The following is a 19,350-nucleotide window of genomic DNA, read 5'->3' as shown; positions in this document are numbered from 1 at the left end:
ACAGTTCTAACTTATCATGATTTGTTTCATTGACACAAATAACCTGGGTATGAATGACTACTTTTGTGACCATCCCAATGTGCTGAGTTTTGTCTAAATTATTCTGAGATCACCATAAACTGGAGGACAATTGTTGTTAATTGCATCAGCTATAAAGAAGGAGATTTGCCAGATTGATTCATTATTATTTTTATGCCTAAACACTCAGATTCTACGCTTACATTAATGGTTCTAAAGGTCCTTGGTTATCTTAATGCTTGTTTTTACAGAGATAAAAAGGAAACCTCAGGGAAGCACAGAAGGCTGGATGTTAAATGTACCTTGTTTCAAAGTTGAGCAAGTCATAATTTTCAAATAGCCTGTGTTTAGTTAAATTTGATCACCTAGAAGACAGCTCTTCAGACATTTTCTAGTAAGTTTGCAAAGAGGGAAATTTACTGCTTCTACAGTTGGAGCAGGGGTTATGGTGCCTCAGGCTGTGTACAGGAAGTGGAAAAACAATCAACACTCAGGGCTTCTGATCAGCTCAGTCAGCCCTACCACCGGGTGCGTTTTTAAATTTTGGCTTGAGGGACTTGTTTTTGTGCTCAGCCTTGTGTGGTACACCGTTTGTCCAGTCACAGACTGTGAACCCAGCTGTTTGTGTTCAGTCCAGGAAAAGGAGAGGGACCTGCTGAACATGAGAGTTCGAGTGTTCTGGCTCGTCTCTATCTTCGCAATCGCCGAGAGCCGTGGTGGCTTCCTGGAGGTGAGTTGATGTCCGTCCCATTTTTCCTCTCTACCGCCTCTCCTCTCTCCCTCTGGCACTTTTAGAATCCATCACTCTTTAAGCAACTGAAACTACATAATTTAACCAACTCAGGATCAGAAGTCCTGGGTTGTTGTCTCAAGATTACCAATATTAGCTTGGTGGCCTTGGATGAGTCATTTCATCTCTTGGAGCTTAGATGACCTAATTGCAAAACAAGGATCTTGGACTAAACATCTTGGAGATCTCTTCTAGTTCAACACATTCTCTCCTATGGCATCTTTGAAGGAGAAAAATCACGTAGGTTGGCATTAGCAATCCTTGGACCCTCCCTTCCCTATCTAAACTCACTTTCTTGATGCTTTCGTCTAGGATCGTGGTTTTAAAGTTCCCTACACGCCAATGACTCCCAAATTTATGTCTCCACCTCAGACCTCTCCCCTGAGCTCCACACTCACATTGCTGCTACCTACTTGGATCTCCAAATGGGTGCCCAATAGATGCTTCAACTTAATATGTCTAAAATTAAACTCTTGATTTCTTCTCACCCAACTTGCTCCTCTTTTCCTGCCTTAGCAAGCGATATCACCATCTCTCCAGCTGCTTAGGCAGAAAACATATTTTCATGCTTGACTCTTCTCATAATCCATATCTAAACCATTGGCTCTTCCTTTTTTTGGATTTATCTTTCAAATATATCTGGAATTCAAACACATTTCACCACCTCCAAAGCTACTACCTTAATCCACACCTTCATCACCTCCCAGCCATATTATTTCAATAACTTCTGGAATGTTCTCATTGATTCTGTGCTTGTCTATTTTCAACATGGCTGCAGGATGGAGCCTTTCAAAAAGCAAATTGAGCGTGTCTTTCCTCTGTTCAGATCTCTCCAGTGGGTTCCCGTCTCACTCAGGTAAAAGCTAAGCCCTTGGTCTAGCCTGTAAAGATCTACACAGCTGGCCTCCCCAGAGACACTCTCTGATCGCACTTCCTGCCCCTCTCCCCTCACCTGCTCCACTTAGCTACTCTGGCCTCCTTGCTCTATCTTCATGTACGAGGTGCATTCTTATCCCAGGGCCTTTGCATGTGCTGTTCCCTCTGCCTGGAAAGTTCTTTCTTTAAGGATCTTCACTTCCCCTCCTTCTTCAGGTTTGTGCTTAAAAGTTGCCTCAGTGAGGCCCTCTCTTGCCACCTCCCCACCTTCCCTGGCTTTCATTTTAGATACACGATTTCAGTTTATCTGGGAAATCCAACAAGACCTCATGAAGTACAACATTACGAGCCTCGCCGTAATTATTCTTTCTTTCTTTTTAACAGAGAAGAGATGGCATCAAAACAAAAAGAGAACTCACTGTGAATGAGAAAAAGCCTCAAGGTGAGATTCCATTAGATAGATGGTGCAGTGGGCGCTGGTGCCAAGAGACCAGGGTTCAAACCCCAACAGTACTTCTGACTGGTTGTGTGATCTTTGGCACATTACTAAACACCCCAAAACTGTAAAATGAGAATAGTAGTAATTCTTGCTAGTAAAACTTTGTAAGGATTAAATAATATAACAAAGGCATAGGATCCTGCTCCATACCTAGCAAGCAGCTGCTCCATATTCTTCCTTTTCCTCCTTACCTTGATCCTAACAATGTAATTAATGGTCACAGCCTCCATTCTGGGAATGAGTTGTTTATGAAATTTCATTTGTGGGTCTGATATTTCAAGCACCGAATACATTTCCTCATGGAAACAGTGATGCACCCAGATGGTCGTCAGCTTCCTGGGTCAGTCCACAGAAGTCTTCCTACAGTGCAGTAAATCTGCCATACAGCAATGTGCTAACAGTGCCACAGAACTTACCACCATGCAAGGCTATAATTCTTCAGAAAAATGAAATAATTCAACTTGGAATGCCATGAATACATTTTCCCTGACAGCAAAAATACAGCTGATAATTGTTGAGCTGTTACTACGTGCCAGGCACTATTTGAGATGCATTAGATGAATTCAATCCTTACACTGACCCTCTGAGTTAGGTACAATGGTCATCTTTATTTTACAGATAGTAAAATAAAATCACAGAGCTGAGGGGCAGGAGGAATGATGAAACCCAGTCAGTCTAGCTCCAGAACCAGTGCCATTAACCCCTGGCAGTGTGACCACAGTTAACCTTTCCCCTGATCCCCACTCCTCACCTGCTTGCACAGTGGGAATGGGCATCCCTTTAGCTCCACCACTTGGGGTGACTTCCAAGGCCTGGGGCAGAGGGTCCAGCCTGCGAGGAGCTGGGGAGAGTAAGAGGAGGCGGTTAAGGCTCTGTGCTGTGAAATGGTGGGAGCTATGGCAGACAGAAGTCTCTTGTAAATGTCCTGGGACGTGTGGCAGCCTCGGCCAGCTTCCTGTTACCCTCTTGATTTTCTTGTGAGAAGCCTAGGGATTGGTCCAGCTGCTTTGCTTGTCTATAAACCTCCTCTGTCTAGCCCCACAGGGCCCCTAAGAAATGAGACAGTCTCATAGAAGCTCCACATCTTTTCTGTTCCTGCAAAAAGCATGGGGGTGTCCTGAGAAATCTAAATTTCACCACCAATGGTAATGAAATGGGACCCAGTGTAAAAGGATGTTCACCTTTTGCCTGTTTTTCTGTAAGGTCCTTACGTTCTTAATCTGGGGTCCATAGAGGAGCTTCAGAGGGTCTTGAAACCCCGTGGAATTTCATACTAAGTTTCATGTGACTGTGCCTACGTGAGTTCTGTGGGGGAGAAGACTCACAGGCCTCACCTTCTCTCCCAGCCGAAAACACATAATGGCCTTTCCTTAGGGAAACAAAAGTGCTGCTCAGAAATCATAGGATGGAGATGAATGTGCATAAGGGCTTAAGTAAGGGTTTGTTTTGTTTTTCTTTTGCGTTTCATATAAATATTCAAACTCAAATACTTAATGGAACAGTTTTACAAGTGAAGGAAGGACTCTTTGGGGAGGAAAGTATAAGACTGGGGGTGTATACTGGAGGTACTTCAAGGAGACCAGAGCTGGGGGAGGAGGAGGGAACAGTGACGAGGATTTTCTCACCTCTTCTCCCTTCAATCTTGACCCCTGAAACTTGACTTTGGATGTGTCCCGAGGATGGGTGTAAAGTGAGCAGGTGATGCTGGGCTGGGTCTGAGAGCGTGGGGGCAGCTGGCCTGGCAGAAGCGAAAGGGTAGATAGACATGGATCAGGCACATGTGGGACTCTGCATGTTTGCTCTGGATGCTCATTTTTAGTCAATGTCTGGATGAGCAGAAGTCAATAACAAGCAGTGTGGCAGTTCGTGACCTCCAGGTTGAATCTGATGATTGCTTCCCAGTCACTTCCTTGGCCATATTTCCCTCCCAGACTGAGAAAGGAGGCTTCTGATGATCTCCCTCTTTTTAGGCGCTGTCCAGGAGTATGAGCTGCTGCTTCAGGTGGCCTATGGAGATTCCAAGGAGAAAAGAGATTTGAAGAGTTTTCTGAAGCTTTTGAATCCTCCGTCATTATGGTCAAATGGGCCAATGACGATTATCAGAGCAAAGGCCACCACATGTAAGTCAGCTCTCTGGGGACTGGGAGTAGGTTGGGGAAGGTGAGTGTATCAGTCAGGTTAGGTCAGGTTATGCTGTGGAAACAATCATCCCCACAATCTCTGTGGCTTAAAAGAATAAACATTTTATTTCTTCTTCATGCTTTCTGTCCATTGCAGTTGGCAGAAGAGCTGTGTTTGTGTGGTCACTTGGGGACCCAGGTTGATGAATCAGACACTATCTCAAATGCACCCATTCTGAGACAAAAAGAAATGGAACACTGGAGGGTTTCACATTGGCAGTAGAATCCTCTAATACAGAAGGGACACATTAATTCTGCTCACAACTAATCAGCCAGGACTGGTTCCACGGCCCCATCCAATCTCAGGGGCCCGGAATATGCAATCCTACCATGTGCCTGGAGGAAAACAAGGCATATTTGGCAAATAGCACTAATGAGCATACAGTAAGATTCAGAGAAGTTAAATGATTTGTTTAAAGCAATGCTTCTCAAAGTGTAGTACCCAGATTGACAGCAGTGGCAGTATCAGGGAACTTACTGGAAATGCAAATTCTTGGCCCCATCGCAGACATAGTGAATCAGCAATTCGGGGATAAGACTTGCCAGGTGATTCTGATGCGTGATCAAATTTGAGAGCCATACACTGCATACTGTCATGCTTATTTTCACAAAGATGTCTGATGATTTTACCTCATTTTTTTGTCTATTAAAAAGGAATGGTTTTTGGTGGGAATTTTAGGTCAGTTTGAAGGGAATGAGCATACAGGATTCGCAGATGGAATTTTTTATCATGAGTCTCAAAAAAAAAAAAAAGGCACTCTGCCTTTGCCATCTTGCTTACAGGGCCTACCTGGGAGTGGTGCTAGGTGGATGAGGGGAGCCTCCGATAAGATAGTGGACAAAGACCCTCTAGAACTTTTCAAATAACTCCCAGGGTGATGTAACTTCTTCTGCTTCTTTCTGCCATTCTAAGGGATATCTACTGGATCTACATTTTTCTTTTGGATGCCAGTCCCAGCCATTTGATTTTAGTGTGTGATAGATTTCTGATACCAACCTCATAATCCATTGAGTTGAGCATTTCTTTACCTTAAACAATTTGCCATCTTAGTTTCATCCTTCTAGCCTATGGTGAGAAATATTTGGGTCAGATCCTATCTCAGAGCCATAGATCAGAACTGGGCAGTAGTCAATTTATTAACTAGGCCCCATGAGATGAAGTTCTGTTTTTTGTGCAGACTGTTACAACAAGAATGGGTTCCTGAGGTGTGCCTGTGAAGATGACTATACTTGGTTTCCTCCTTCATGCCTTGATCCCCAGAAATGCTATCTTCACACGGCTGGATCATACCAGAGCTGTGACTGTCATCTCAACAACCTCACCCAGAGCGTCAATTTCTGTGAGAGAACAAGTAAGCACAGACGGATGCCAGGAGGGGAGCTCTGAGCTGGGGCCCTTCCACCCAGCATGTGATAGAAAGGGGACTCCAACTCTTTGCCCATGTGTTACTCTTCACCTCCCTCAGCAGAACTAGTGTTTGCAGGGAGACTGAAGGGCAGCGATGGTACACCCCGCTAGGCTTTGCTGGATACAGCGAGAGCCTCAGAGGTGGAGAAGATTCAGAAATGCAAGTAGATGTTTGGGTGTCACTTTAGCCTTGAGGAGCCTCTGGCTCAGCTCTGCGATTCTATGATTCTGTTGAGATTTAGGGAGATTCGCTGAAATCCCAAGTAAGGGAAATGCTTGAGTAAATGAAATGTTTCTTCCTACCTTCTTTTCACCTCTTTTGCCATTATCAATTTCCGGAAAAGAGAAGTCTAGAGGTATGAAAGCAGGGAGAATACATAGTGACCATATTGAAAGAAATGCTCTAAGTTGCCAACAAATATGTATACTGAATGCATTACCAAAATGAAACAAATTACAAGCCTAGCTCGGGAAACCAGTGGAAGCTGAGAGACTACTGTTGACTCAGGTTTTCGTTCAGTGGATGAAGAGGTGAGTCAAATGACGTGTGTTCCAGGACTTGAAGGACTTTAAGAAGTTTCCTCAAAGACTACACCAGTTATCTGGAGGCTCTGGATTTTGGTAGAGCTGAGCAAAGAGTGAGAGAGGACCTGACGTAGCCCAGCTTTCCTGGGTATTCCTGGCTCCCTTTCCTGGGATCCCAGAAATTCAGGTTAAGGCAACATGTATTGATTAAGCACCACTTTTATACTCAGATCTGAGTCAAATTCTGGGAGGACACAATGAAGCATTTCTCTTGCTATCTGTGAATTAGCAAGCTAGTTGTGGAGACTAGTATAAGTATCTTACTAGTATAAGAAAGAAGACAATGTAATTTCTTCAAGAAATTTTGATGAAAACCTACCTTTTGAAAGGTGGTCCATGTCTGCGCCATCTTCGAGGATGCAAAGATGGATCAGACAGTGATTACCCTCATAAGGGGCTTCCCAAAGTAGAGTGTGGACATATATACATGCGACATGTTCACAAATAGATGTGTAGGTACAGAGGCTATAAGGGAGGCATGGATAAAGTACTGTAGGCATTTAGAGGAAGACAAGACTCTTTGCATCTGGGGATCAGGCAAGTTCTCTGAGAGGAGGCGTATTTGACTAGGTCTTGAAGGAAGGATGAACAGAATTTGTCCGTGCAAAGATGGGGAAACACCTATCTCAGCGCAAAAAAACCACCAGCAATGAGTAAGCAAGGGGTATGTTGGAGTTAGCAAGTAGTGATTTTTTTAAAAAAAATTTTTAATGGGGACAATGTTTAAGCTCAATGCCTAGATGGGGATGTATTTCAGTGTTAAGTGACTGCCTTATTTAACCACACCTGAGTGATCACACGTTTACCTACTTACGAGGTGGCCTTGATTACCAACACTTTCCCATTATGTTCCAAATCCACAATTGAAGGTCTGGTTTTATGTACACTTCCTATATTATTTTAGGTGAGCATTCATTATAAAAAGCAATTGAAATACCTCTGTTGAATAGATGGGCTCCAAGTTGTACTTCTGTAATTTTATGCTATAATACAATCGAGTAGCTTTTGTATCTATAAACTTCTTTTTAATTCCCATAGAAGTTTGGGGCACTTTCAAAATTAATGAAACATTTACCAAAGACCTTTTGAATTCATCCTCTGCTACACACTCCAGATATACCGCTGGAATTGAACTTCAAGTAAGCAGTTTCTACTCACTACATAAGAAATTGTTGGCTGTTTAACCAGGAAATTCAGATGTTTTCAATTTAGCATGTTTATTTAATATATATTCTTAATTATTCATTTTCAGAGAGTTATTACAGAGCAGTTAACAGCATTACGCACAACTGACGTATTTTGAACAATTTTTTTCTAAGAGAGTTTAGCAGTTGACTTTTTTCCACTTGTGTTCAGTTTTGCTCATTTATGTGGGTAATATTATGCTAAGCCTTCTTGATTATTTTCTGTTTTTTATTTATCAAAATGCAATTTTCATTTGGGAAAATTTCATTGGGATTTGTTCCATAAAGAAGCCTCTCTTGGGGCTGGTCCCACGGTGCAGTGGTTAAGTTCGCATGCTGTGCTTTGGTGGCCCGGGGTTTGTGGGTTTAGATCCTGGGGGCGGATGTACACACCGCTCATCAAGCCATGCTGTGAGGACATCCCACATATGAAAAAGAGGAAGATTGGCAAAGGATTTTAGCTCAGGACCAATCTTCCTCACTAAAAAAAGGAAAAAAGGAAGCCTCTTTTGTTGACAGCTAAAGAGTTACTGAGAAAAATTCTAAACTCATGGTAAAGTCACATAAAGATGAGATCAGTGTACTTCTGCCTCAGATGATGGTTCAGGTGTGGTTCTAACTGAAGACATGTGCAAATACTTTGCCGATAGATTCAGTTTAAGTATATATGGAAATTCATGGTTTATTTTTGAGAAGGAGAAAATAAATAGATTTTGGGTAAATTTATTGTATTAACTGGCACCAAATTCACGCCCCATTCTAAGTAATTGGTTCTTCACTCTTTATTAGCAATCTCAAAAGTAAATTATATGTGTGTGTGTGTATGCATACATTCTCAACTGTCATTTTAACTGTATTCATACAACATGAAACTACCTCCCGCTGTGTCTCTTTCCTTTGCTCAGTGACTCTGTTGGTTTGCTTATTGTCTGCATCCATTTTTCGCTCAAACGTCTTTCTTCTGTGGGGACAAAGACCAACATATTGCCTTTTGTTCTCTTTGTAAGCTCAAAGAAGCATACAAAAGAATTCCAGGTTTTGAGTCAGTTCGAGTCACCCAATTTCGGTAAGTAACACAATGGCCTTAGAAGGGCATCCCCGGAATTGTGCACCAGGCCCGCAGAATGCCTAGTGCTGTTCTCAAGTGACCTTGACAGAAAAGAAGGCAGAATTGATCTTTCTAGTAGGATTACTAAAACTGGACTAGAGTCTGTGATCCTTTAAAAAGTCTGAAGAAGAAAGTCTATATTCTCATTTAAGTGAATTTAGGAACTTAAATATTGAATGACATTCTCAAAGCTATGGCTCAGAGACTGGGATTACAAACCCACATAGTACGGCAGAACTTGAAAGAAGGCAGGAGACCATGATGCGCATGTATGGGAAGGGGTGTGTGGTGGCGATGAGGATTATGGGCTGCAGAGGGATAGATTTTCTCCTTCCACGACCACAGAGCGGGTATGATGTATAATTGGGAGCCGGAAGGGGAGCTTTGGGTAGAATACTGTATTTTTGTGTAGATATCATGTATGCACCATAGTTCAAAACCTGGTAGTCATTGTTTACAACAAATAAATTATCCTTTTGTTTATGCTTTATTTATTTATTATGCTTTATTTATTATGCTTTAATTCCAAGGGATTGGGTTAGTTAGCCCTGTGTGCATTGCTTACCAAGCATTAATAGTCAGCTTGATAGAGGAAGTGGCTTAGAGGTGAGAAAACTTGACATATTTTTTTTCACAGTTAATTGAAAGAACAGCCATAGAAAAATTTCAACAGCATTTGCTGTGAATAATTGTCCTGGACATTATCCTTTAGGTCATCTCACGTCCCTATAAAATGTATAATTTTCTTTAAAATTCAATGCTAGGAAAAACACTGCCTCTTTTTTTCTTACATCAAGATCTATATAATTGATTATATTTTCCCTTGACTTTGCTGTCATTGAACTCATAGACAAAATTGAAACTCAGTCATAATGGTTTTATATTCAGTACTCATATTTTTCTTTCCTCGGTCCTGGTTTTCTATTTATATTTCAACTTTCATTCCATCATCTATGTCTTAGAAGCTGTCTCTAATAATTTGTAGACAAAATCACAGTAAAAGTAGGCATAAGTTTATAAAACACAAGTGTTTAGGCTTTACTCTTTACGTATGTGATTCAAAGTAAATTTTAATTTCTGCCTCAATTTACTTATCTGTCAAACAGGACTGTTAATACCTGTGGAACTTGATTTAATTTCATTAAGTAAAATGAAATAATAGGCAAGAAATTACTTTGTAAACAATATAGAAGGGCCATATGAACACAAAGACACTGTGACCATCACTACATAAAAGCCTATTTGGATTTAGCTATTGCGAGTGGTAGTTTAATGTAGTGATTAAGAATTTGAACTTGAGGGGCTGGCCCCATGGCTGAGTGGTTAAGTTCGCGCTCCGCTGCAGGCGGCCCAGAGTTTCATTGGTTCGAATCCTGGGCGCGGACATGGCACTGCTCATCAAACCACGCTGAGGCAGTGTCCCACATGCCACAACTAGAAGGACTCACAACAAAGAATATACAGCTATGTACCGGGGGGCTTTGGGGAGAAAAAGAAAAAAAAAAAAAAGAATTGGAACTTGAAAGCATCAGAGATTCTAACTCATCAATTAGTAATTGATAATTACCTGACTCAACTTCTCTTCAGGACTCAATTCCCTTATCTATAAAATGGGGATAGTACAGTGTTTACCTCATGGAGTTATTGCAGAATTAACATGTGATCTCACTTTCTTGACTTCAAACACCATCTATATGCTGATGATTTCTAAATTTCTTGCTCAAGCTTGGCCTCTCCCCTGAACTCTGGACCCAAATATCCAAAGCCTGTTAACATCTCCACTTGAATTTCTGGCATATGTGTCAAACATAACATGTCCAAAACAGGGGTCCTCCACTCACCTCTCCTGACCTTTAACCTCCTTCTCCCACTGTCTTCCCCGTCTCGGTTGCAGCCATGCTATTCTTCCAGTTGCACACACCCAAACCTTGGAGGCGTCTTTTGTTTTAATTTATTTTATTGAAGTATAATTTACATACGTGTGTTCAAACCTTAGGTGTACAGCTTGATTAGCTTTGACAAATGTTTACAAGTCACCTCCCATAATACAGAACATTCCCATTATCCTAAAAGTTTTCTTGTGCTGCTTTCCAGCCGGTCTCCACACCCAGCCCCACCCTCCTACCAGAAATAACCGCTGATCTTATTTCTACGCTCATAGGTTAGTTTTACCCCTTCCAGAACTTCATTTAAATGGAGTCATCCAGTGTGTAGCTTTTTGTGTGTCTGCCCTCTTTCACTCAGCATGGTGTCTTTGAGATGCATCCTTGTTTTTCTGAGTATCACTGGTTCCTTCCTTCCTATTGCCCAGTAGGATTATGTTGTCCGAATACATTGGTTTGTTTTCCATTCCTCGCAGTCACTCTTGACTGGTTCTTTCTCCCACATTGGAAGTCTGCTCCATTAGCGTGTCCTATGGCCAGTCTTCAAATGCAACCTGGATCTGACCGCTTCCCCCCACAGGCACTGCTACCCAACTAATTCAAGCCACCACCACCTCTTTCCTAACTAGTCTTCCTGCTTCCCTACTTATCTCCCTTCAGTCTATTTTCTACACCACAGACAGAGTGATGATCTTAAAAAATAAATCTGATCATGCCATTACCTTTTAATAAAGAAAAAAACCTTTTTTTCTTAAAGATTGGCCCTGAGCTAACATCTATTGCTAATCTTTTTCTTTTTCCTTCTTCTCCCCAAAGTTCCCCAGTACATAGTTGTATATTCTAGTTGTAGGTCCTTCTAGTTGTGCTATGTGGGATGCTGCGTCAGCACGGCCTGATGAGCGGTGCTAGGTCCGTGCCCAGTGTCCGAACCAGCAAAACCCTGGGCCACTGAAGGGGAGTACACAAACTTAACCACTCGACCACAGGGCCAGCCCCTAAAACCTTTTAATAAAAAGTAAAATTCGAACTCTAAGGCCCTATATGATCTGGCTCCTGGCTGCTTCTCTTATGTCATCTCTTGCCTATCTCTCTCTTGCTCTTTGAACTTTAATCATGTTAGTCTTTAAATCTGTCAAACTCATAGATGTTTTCCTGCCTCAGGACCTTCACATGTGCTGGCATGCTACACCAGTGTTCTTTGCTTCACTGGCCTCTTCTTCTCATCTTTTAGGCCTCAGCTTCAAAGACTGCACAGAGAAGCCTTTCCTGATCAGCCTTATTTAAAGCAGGCCTCGTCTTGACCTGTTATTCTTATTACTGTACCTGTCTGTTGTAACACTTACAAAATTTATATATATAAAATTATATATTATTATTACATGTAATAATTTTATATATGTATATATTATTACACATCATTATTAAATATAATGTGTATATATAATAATGTATATATATATATTATTAAATATAATGATATATACTTAATTATGTAATTATATATAATAATTATATATATATGAAATTACTTATATATAGTGGTTACTTGTTTCATATTTGCCTTGCCTTCTCCACTAGAATGTACATTCCGTGAAGGCAGTGACCAAACCTGTTTGATTTATTCCCAGGGATCTAATGCCATGCACACGTAGAGTAGGCCCTGAGTGATTAAATTAATGAATCTCATTTTTCTTTCCACATAATCACGACAGGGATGGAAGCATCCTTGCTGGGTATGAGGTGGTTGGCTCCAGCAGCACGGCTGAGCTGCTGTCAGCCATTGAGCAGGTGGCTGAGGAGGCTAAGGCAGGCCTCCACCAGCTGTTTCCACTAGAAGACGACTCTTTCAGAGTTTTCGGAAAAGGTAATACTGGACTTCCATCCTCGGCTTAGGTTAAGAGAGTCCTTTAATTAGTAGCCCGTTTGTGTCTTCAGGAAGTAGATCGGAGAAATTTCTGATACAGAATTATTCTAAGACTGACTTTCAGGAGAAACAGGCAGCTGTTCATGGTGAGATTCACTTTCAGCCAACTAGTTTGGACCCTTGCTAATCGGTGACCTGATCTCCACTGTGAACGTCACAGAAGACTGGTTTCAGCGCAGGCTGTGACGGGAATGCACGTGTGTACGTGCTGAAACGTCGCTGGGGCTGAGAGTCTTCCTAAATCGTAGTCCGAAGAATCCAGGGAGGAATGCATACATCAAGGTCGTCCACACACACACCCCCCCATCAGATATTTTTACTTTTCTTTCACTTCTTTACATTCACTCTTAAACCTCTCCCACCAAAATTTGTGCCACTTTCAACACCATTTATTCCACAAACACTGACTAAGTGTCCCAAGTGTCTGGGCACTTGGGACGCAGCAATGGGGTAAACAAACAAAAATCGGAGCCCTGAGGATCTTCCATTCAAGGTTTCTGTCTCTCAGTCCCAGTCATGGTAGAATATGTTATTAAGGGCCAGCTGCAAGAGTTGCTAGAGGCTGGTCACAGCGTGAGAAACCTTTAAAGGGGTACGAAGTAGGATATGTCACCTCTGATGGCAACTGCCCATCTTTTAACCATGTCATTACTGCTTTGTTCCATAGTGTCTTGAAGGTTGTCTGGTTTTCTAGCATTCCCTTAAAGAGTGAAAATATTTCCTGGTGGTTATCCTACTCTACCTTATTGGCACCAAATAGTAGTTGATAGTCCACTGAAAATGAGATTGTTGGCACAGATCAGACACCTGGAGGGAGAGGGGTCAGCCTTAGGGAGGGGAGGGCATCAGGAAGGAGAAAGATGTGCTGATGGGAATGAAGCTGGGCATCAGAGACAAACTTCTCCTCCTGAGTTTTGCCTGGGTTTTGTCTCTGAACTTATGATTTCTAAAGCACTGCTATATAGTTTACATAGAGTGCCAGGATATTCAGAGGCATTTTCCCTCTTTTTCCATTCTTTTCCAGTCCAGTGTAACAGCATTGGCTTTGGATTTGGGTCTACGAATGATGAGTACACTCTTCCCTGCAGCAGCGGCTACACTGGCAGCATCACTGCCAGGTGCCAGCCCTCTGGGTGGCAGGTCCTCAGGGAGACCTGTGTGCTCTCTCAGCTGGAAGAACTGAAGAAGGTAAAGCATTTCCACCTTGCAGACTCGCCCTGGTTTTGAGTTTCACAGTGGGCATCTCCCAGTGAGCACGGTTAGGTGGGGGATAAAATTTATCAATTTGTTTCATTGTTGAGTGCCAGAATGTGAGGGTAACATCAGACACTGATCAACCCAGGGAGTGTGGGCTTGAGTATCAGAGTCTAAGTGGCAGTTGAGAAGGTCAGAAAATGTCAGAGTTGATGGTTTTGGTGGGGAGGGGTGCTGCAGAGGAGTGAATCAATGCTGAATCATCTATGATAGATGGTAGAACAGCAAGTCAGCTGGCCTCCGAAGTCCAGAAAGCCTGGGAATCAAAGATCTAAGTGAAAGGCATGGGTCAGAAGCTGTAGGCCTAGTACGAGTGAGGATGTACACATGTCAGAATTCAGGGCAGGGAGTGGGTCAGGCAGAGGTGAGCCATATAGAATGATAGAATTGCAATGGACCTTAAGGGTCATCTGGTTTACCAACGTCTTTCAAGGATCAGGAAATGAAAGACTAAGGGGCTAATGGTCCCTTTGGTAGCAATAGTGTTGAACTGGAAACATGGCCACCTGATTCTCAGTCCTGTGCTGTGACCTCCACATGATGCTCTTTTAGGAAGGTTCAAGGATTTAAGACAAGGTAGATAGAAAGATGGAAGCAAATGGTGAGGAATTAGGACTTGAGTCATGGGAAAGAGGGACTCCAAGACCCGATCACAGATACTGTTCTGCAAATAGCTCCCCATATTGAGCAGAACTTCTGTCCCAGCCAGAGACCCGCTGTTGCAGTAAAGAACCCCAGAATGGTGTTTATCAAGGGACTGCAGAGTGTTTACTTCTCCCTTTCTGGACCTGAGTTTCCTTATCTGTTCACGGAGGAGGGAGATTGGATCAGATGGTTCCTCATGCCTCCTCGCTCTTGCCTTCTTTGCCTCAGTTCTGGACGTGGACCACAGCTGGGACTAGTCCACCCCAGGGTGTGAGGGCAGGCAGATCTCAGGTGCCCCAGGCAGAGAACTGCACTGTCCGCTGAGAAGAGCGAAAAGAAAAACCGGTGGGATCTGGGCTCCTGGGCTGACTTGTTTTGAATGGAAGGGAATAGCCCTTTGGTGCCTTCCAAGACAGCTCAGTGTAGTGGATGCAGATGGGAGCCTCAGGGAAAAACTAAAATTCCAAATCCAGTGACAAGTGTAGTCACATCTCCACGCGTGTCCCTCTACTGCCCATCTGACAAGGATTTCTTAGCATAGTATAGTGTATACAGCATAGGATTTAGTGCCAGTAGACCCTACCTTACCACTTCCTAGCTGGGGACTGTTTGGAGAGTCACTGAATCTCCCTGAACATCAGGAACCGTAAAATTAGGACAATAATTCATATGCAAATACCTTTTAATAAGTCTCTTCAAGTTTCAGTTTCCTTAATTATAAAATAAAAATACTAATGGCACCTCCCTCAAGGGGTGATGAAAGGATTAACTCAGCAAATCCCTGGTAAAGCATTTAGCACAGTGTCTGGAGTGTAGAAAGCACTCAATAACAGCCATTGTTGTTATCATTGCTATGTAATTATCCTACGTTATACAGCACCATACAAATATTAGTGATATGTGGTCAAGAAATTTGATTGAAATTTGATGAAACATAGCATTTTATTGATTTTTAGAATGTAACCATCTTTATTTCTAGAATTTCAGTGTGATCGCAGACAATGCCACTGAGGCAGCCGTGTCATCCGTGGTGCGAAGTCTTTCAGTTGTCATTCAGCAAAGCCAATCAACCACGGCTGGGAATCTGGCTTCGGTGGTGTCGATTCTGGGCAACGTTTCATCCCTGTCTACGGCACGCCATTTCAGGGTGTCCAATTCGACAATGGAGGTATGGTCTGTGTGTGCTTGGAGGGCTCTCTTTAAATGCTCGATCTCGCAGGAGGAATGACAAAAGCCTGAGTTGATGGGGCACGACTGAGAAAGACCCAGGAGCCAGCAAACAGTCCTTGTGTGAGCTTTACTGCTTCCTCTGTGGTGTACCGGGAACTCATGGGATCAATTATGTGAGTTCAAAGGAAGAGGGAGCTGCCCCTGGGCAGGCTGCCTAGATAGCACCTGGCGTGGAGGAAGCTTAGTGCCTTTGCACCATATGACACAGGTGCCAACTGTTTAACATCTGTTTGCAATCTACAATAGTTGTTTCCTGTGGCCATAAGCTCTGACTTGAGTAACATATATTTTAAGAACTCTTTTTTCAACTGGGAAATTCATCATTTAGTATAGATATTTAAAAATTAACTCAAAAATTATACACATAAGTCTTGGTCACTATAAGAAATGCAAATAAGCAAAAAGAAAAATAGTTTGTAATCTGATCACCCTGGAATAGCCACTGCTTAGATTTTAGGTATCACCTTAGTGGCCAGAAGAATGACAAGTGACACCTAAGAGGTACTCGATAAATATTTGCTAAATACATCCCTTCCCAACATTTTGGATGTATGCATTTTATATTTTAAAAAATAAAATATTTTGCAAAACTGGATTATATAATGTATAACATTACATGATCACACAATTATACTTAACTACATAAGGTAAGCATTATGTCAGAGATGGCATTACACATGAATAAGTTAATCTTCCCGAATCCAAGAAAGGATGCTCAGGTTTGTTTGAAAAAAAGAAGCCTGACCATATGTTGTTTACAAGAGACTAAAACAAAAATTTAAACGCAAAAGGCTGAAAGTAAAATAAAATAAAGGGCAAAAACAGAGCAGGCAAAGAACAAACCAAAAGAAAGCAGAGGAGGGGCTGGCCTGGTGCCGTAGCGGTTAAGTTCCGCTGCTCTGCTTCAGTGGCACGTGGTCCTCCAGTTTGGATCCCGGGTGCAGACCTACACACCGCTCATCAAGCCATGCTGTGGCAGGCGTCCCACATATAAAGTAGACGAAGATGGGCATGGATGTTAGCTCGGGGCTAATCTTACTTAGCAAAAGGAGGAGGATTGGTGGCTGATGTCAGGGCTAATCTTCCTTAAAAAAAAAAAAAAAAAAAAAAGCAGAGCTTCCTGGGGGTGCATAGAAGAAGTGTGCTACGGGACTGTGGGCCAGAAGCCACAGCAGCAGGGTGAGACTCTGCCAGAGTGACAGATGCCTGTGGCGGAAGGCCTGGGAACCAGAGCCACAAGCAAGAGAGGGTCCTGTGGGAGAAAGCAGCACCTTTCGAGGAGTTGTTTGAAAAAAGAATCTCTCAAACTGAGACTGACCCATAGAACCCACAATTCAATGCTTTCTTGTTGCTAGGTCCAGTTTTAGAGGATTTTTGCTTTATATTCTTCTCTATTAAACAAAAGTCATAAACAGACATGAATTAAAACTTGACAGTCTGTGACATGAATTTAGAAATTCAGATGCTGGCAAAACAAACAAGATGGGAAAGCAGTTAAGTCATGTCTCACTCTTTGACCCTCAGCCTGAGTAGCAATGCAGTCATGTCTGCCATCTCAGGAGGAACCAAATGCACACTGTTGCAGCCCAAATTGCAGGATTCTTTGTCACTCATCCTGAAAGCCCGGTGTGCATATGAATGCCCTGGGGTGATCACTCCCGAACTTACATGATTCTGCTGACCCAAGTTTCTTAAACCGAAGCTTCTATTGTGCAGAACAACCAGGATGAATTTCATTGATGAGTTTTCATGTGATTCTCAACTGAGCCAATTCTCTGGGCAATCTTCTTATGCTTAATATTAATGACTATTCACTCTTAGTCCTCTGAGTTGTTTATTCAAAATACAAACTCACTTTCATCCTTGTATTTCAGGATATCATCAGGATAGCTGACCATATTCTTAATTCATCATCTGTAACCAATTGGACAGTATTGCTGCGGGAAGAAAAGCATGCCAGCTCACAGCTACTAGAGACATTGGAAAATATCAGCATGCTGGTACCTCCGACAGCTCTGCCTCTGAATTTTTCTCGGGAGTTCATTAACTGGAAAGGGATTCCAGGGTCCGAAATCCAACTCGAGAAGGGTTACAACTATCAGACTGAAATGCTCCCTCAAAATATCTCCATTCCCATCAGAGGCCATGTGCTAATTGGGTCAGACCAATTCCAGAGGTCCCTTCCAGAAACTGTTATCAGCATGGCCTCATTGACCATGGGGAACATTCTACCCATTACCCAAAATGGAAATGCTCAAGTTAATGGGCCTGTGATATCTACGGTTATCCAAAACTATACCATAAATGAAATTTTCCTGATTTTTTCCAAGATAGAGTCAAACCTGAGCCAGCCTCGTTGTGTGTTTTGGGATTTCAGTCATTTGCGATGGAACAATGCAGGCTGTCACCTGGTGAATGAAACTCCAGACACGGTGATGTGTCGATGTACTCACCTGACCTCCTTCTCCATGCTGATGTCATCTTTTGTCCCCCCTGCCATCATCCCCGTTGTGAAATGGATCACCTTTGTGGGACTGGGCATCTCCATCGGAAGTCTCATCTTATGCCTGATCATTGAAGCTCTGTTTTGGAAGCAGGTCAAGAAAAGCCAGACCTCACACACACGTCATATTTGCATGGTGAACATAGCCCTGTGCCTCCTGATTGCTGATGTTTGGTTTATTGTTGCTGCCACTGTGGATACCACGGTAAACCCTTCTGGAGTCTGCATAGCTGCAGTGTTCTTTACGCACCTTTTCTACCTCTCCTTGTTCTTTTGGATGCTCATGCTCGGCATCCTGTTGGCTTATCGGATCATCTTCGTGTTCCATCACATGGCCATGCCTTCAATGATGGCGGTCGGGTTCTGCCTGGGCTACGGATGTCCTCTCATTATATCTGTCATCACCATTGCAGTCACGCAACCTAGCGATAGCTACAAAAGCAAAGATGTGTGTTGGCTTAACTGGGCTGAAGGGAGCAAACCTCTGTTGGCCTTCGGTGTTCCTGCACTGACTATTGTGGCTGTGAATTTGGTTGTGGTTCTGTTAGTTCTCACGAAGCTCTGGAGGCCCGCTGTGGGAGAAAGACTGAGTCAGGACTACAAGGCCACGATCGTCCGCATGGGGAAGAGCCTGCTCATTCTGACCCCACTGCTGGGGCTCACCTGGGGTTTTGGCATAGGAATAATGGTGGACAGACAGAATCCGGCTTGGCACGTTATTTTTGCATCACTCAACGCATTCCAGGTGAGAACAATAGGGATAACCTGAAATTTACACAATGTTATAAGCGACTATGAACTCAATAAAATAATTTTAAAAAATAAGAACCTGTTATATCATTAGGTAATTAGACAAATTATACAGAACTGAGGTTGGTAAGACCACTCTGAAGGCTCTCTCATCTCCCTGTCTCCAGCAGGACTATAACCCAAACTGTCTGGCAACAGTGAATTAAAGAAAAAAAAAAAGGACCCACTTTTCCCAACAGTTGCTCTCATACTGACTGAAGCAGAATATTGGACTTCTCCAGTAATCGATTCCAGGATTTTAAATCTGTTAGAGTTTATGTAGCTAAGATTAACCCCTCTGGCTGCTGACTCAGTTCTCTTTCTCTTGTGCAGACCTCTGTAAAAGCCCACAGGGAAAGTCCAGAGTATTGGTTAACTCTAAATGGTGCAAAGGTGGTCCCTAGAGTGAGACAGAGCAGGGGCTGGCAAACTGCGGCCAGCACCCTTTGTAAATAAAGTTTTATTGGCACACAG

The 19,350-nt window shown here is 42.7% G+C and overlaps 1 protein-coding gene across 3 annotated transcripts in view; it reads left to right on the top strand.

Annotated features, from left to right (window-relative positions):
- The window catches only part of ADGRF1 (adhesion G protein-coupled receptor F1), a 38,048-nt gene that overhangs the window by 11,060 nt on the left and 7,638 nt on the right, over positions 1 to 19,350 (top strand). For 2 of the 3 annotated variants that reach the window (XR_011530117.1, XM_008536760.2), the window contains exons 2-11: positions 651 to 748; positions 2,069 to 2,126; positions 4,154 to 4,303; positions 5,542 to 5,715; positions 7,395 to 7,495; positions 8,548 to 8,606; positions 12,244 to 12,395; positions 13,480 to 13,643; positions 15,334 to 15,522; positions 17,459 to 18,832. Coding sequence is in view for 2 of the 3 variants with exons in the window: in XM_008536760.2 (XP_008534982.1) it covers positions 651 to 748; positions 2,069 to 2,126; positions 4,154 to 4,303; positions 5,542 to 5,715; positions 7,395 to 7,495; positions 8,548 to 8,606; positions 12,244 to 12,395; positions 13,480 to 13,643; positions 15,334 to 15,522; positions 17,459 to 18,832 (2,519 nt within the window). In the remaining variant the exon portion in view is untranslated. Of the gene's footprint in view, positions 1 to 650; positions 749 to 1,586; positions 1,665 to 2,068; positions 2,127 to 4,153; positions 4,304 to 5,541; positions 5,716 to 7,394; positions 7,496 to 8,547; positions 8,607 to 12,243; positions 12,396 to 13,479; positions 13,644 to 15,333; positions 15,523 to 17,458; positions 18,833 to 19,350 lie in introns of all 3 variants that reach the window. The other variant, XM_070586195.1, reaches the window with a different exon arrangement.

Source organism: Equus przewalskii, chromosome 19 (genome assembly GCF_037783145.1).
Source record: "Equus przewalskii isolate Varuska chromosome 19, EquPr2, whole genome shotgun sequence".
NCBI lineage: Eukaryota > Metazoa > Chordata > Mammalia > Perissodactyla > Equidae > Equus > Equus przewalskii.
This window is presented reverse-complemented; position numbering and strand designations above follow the sequence as displayed.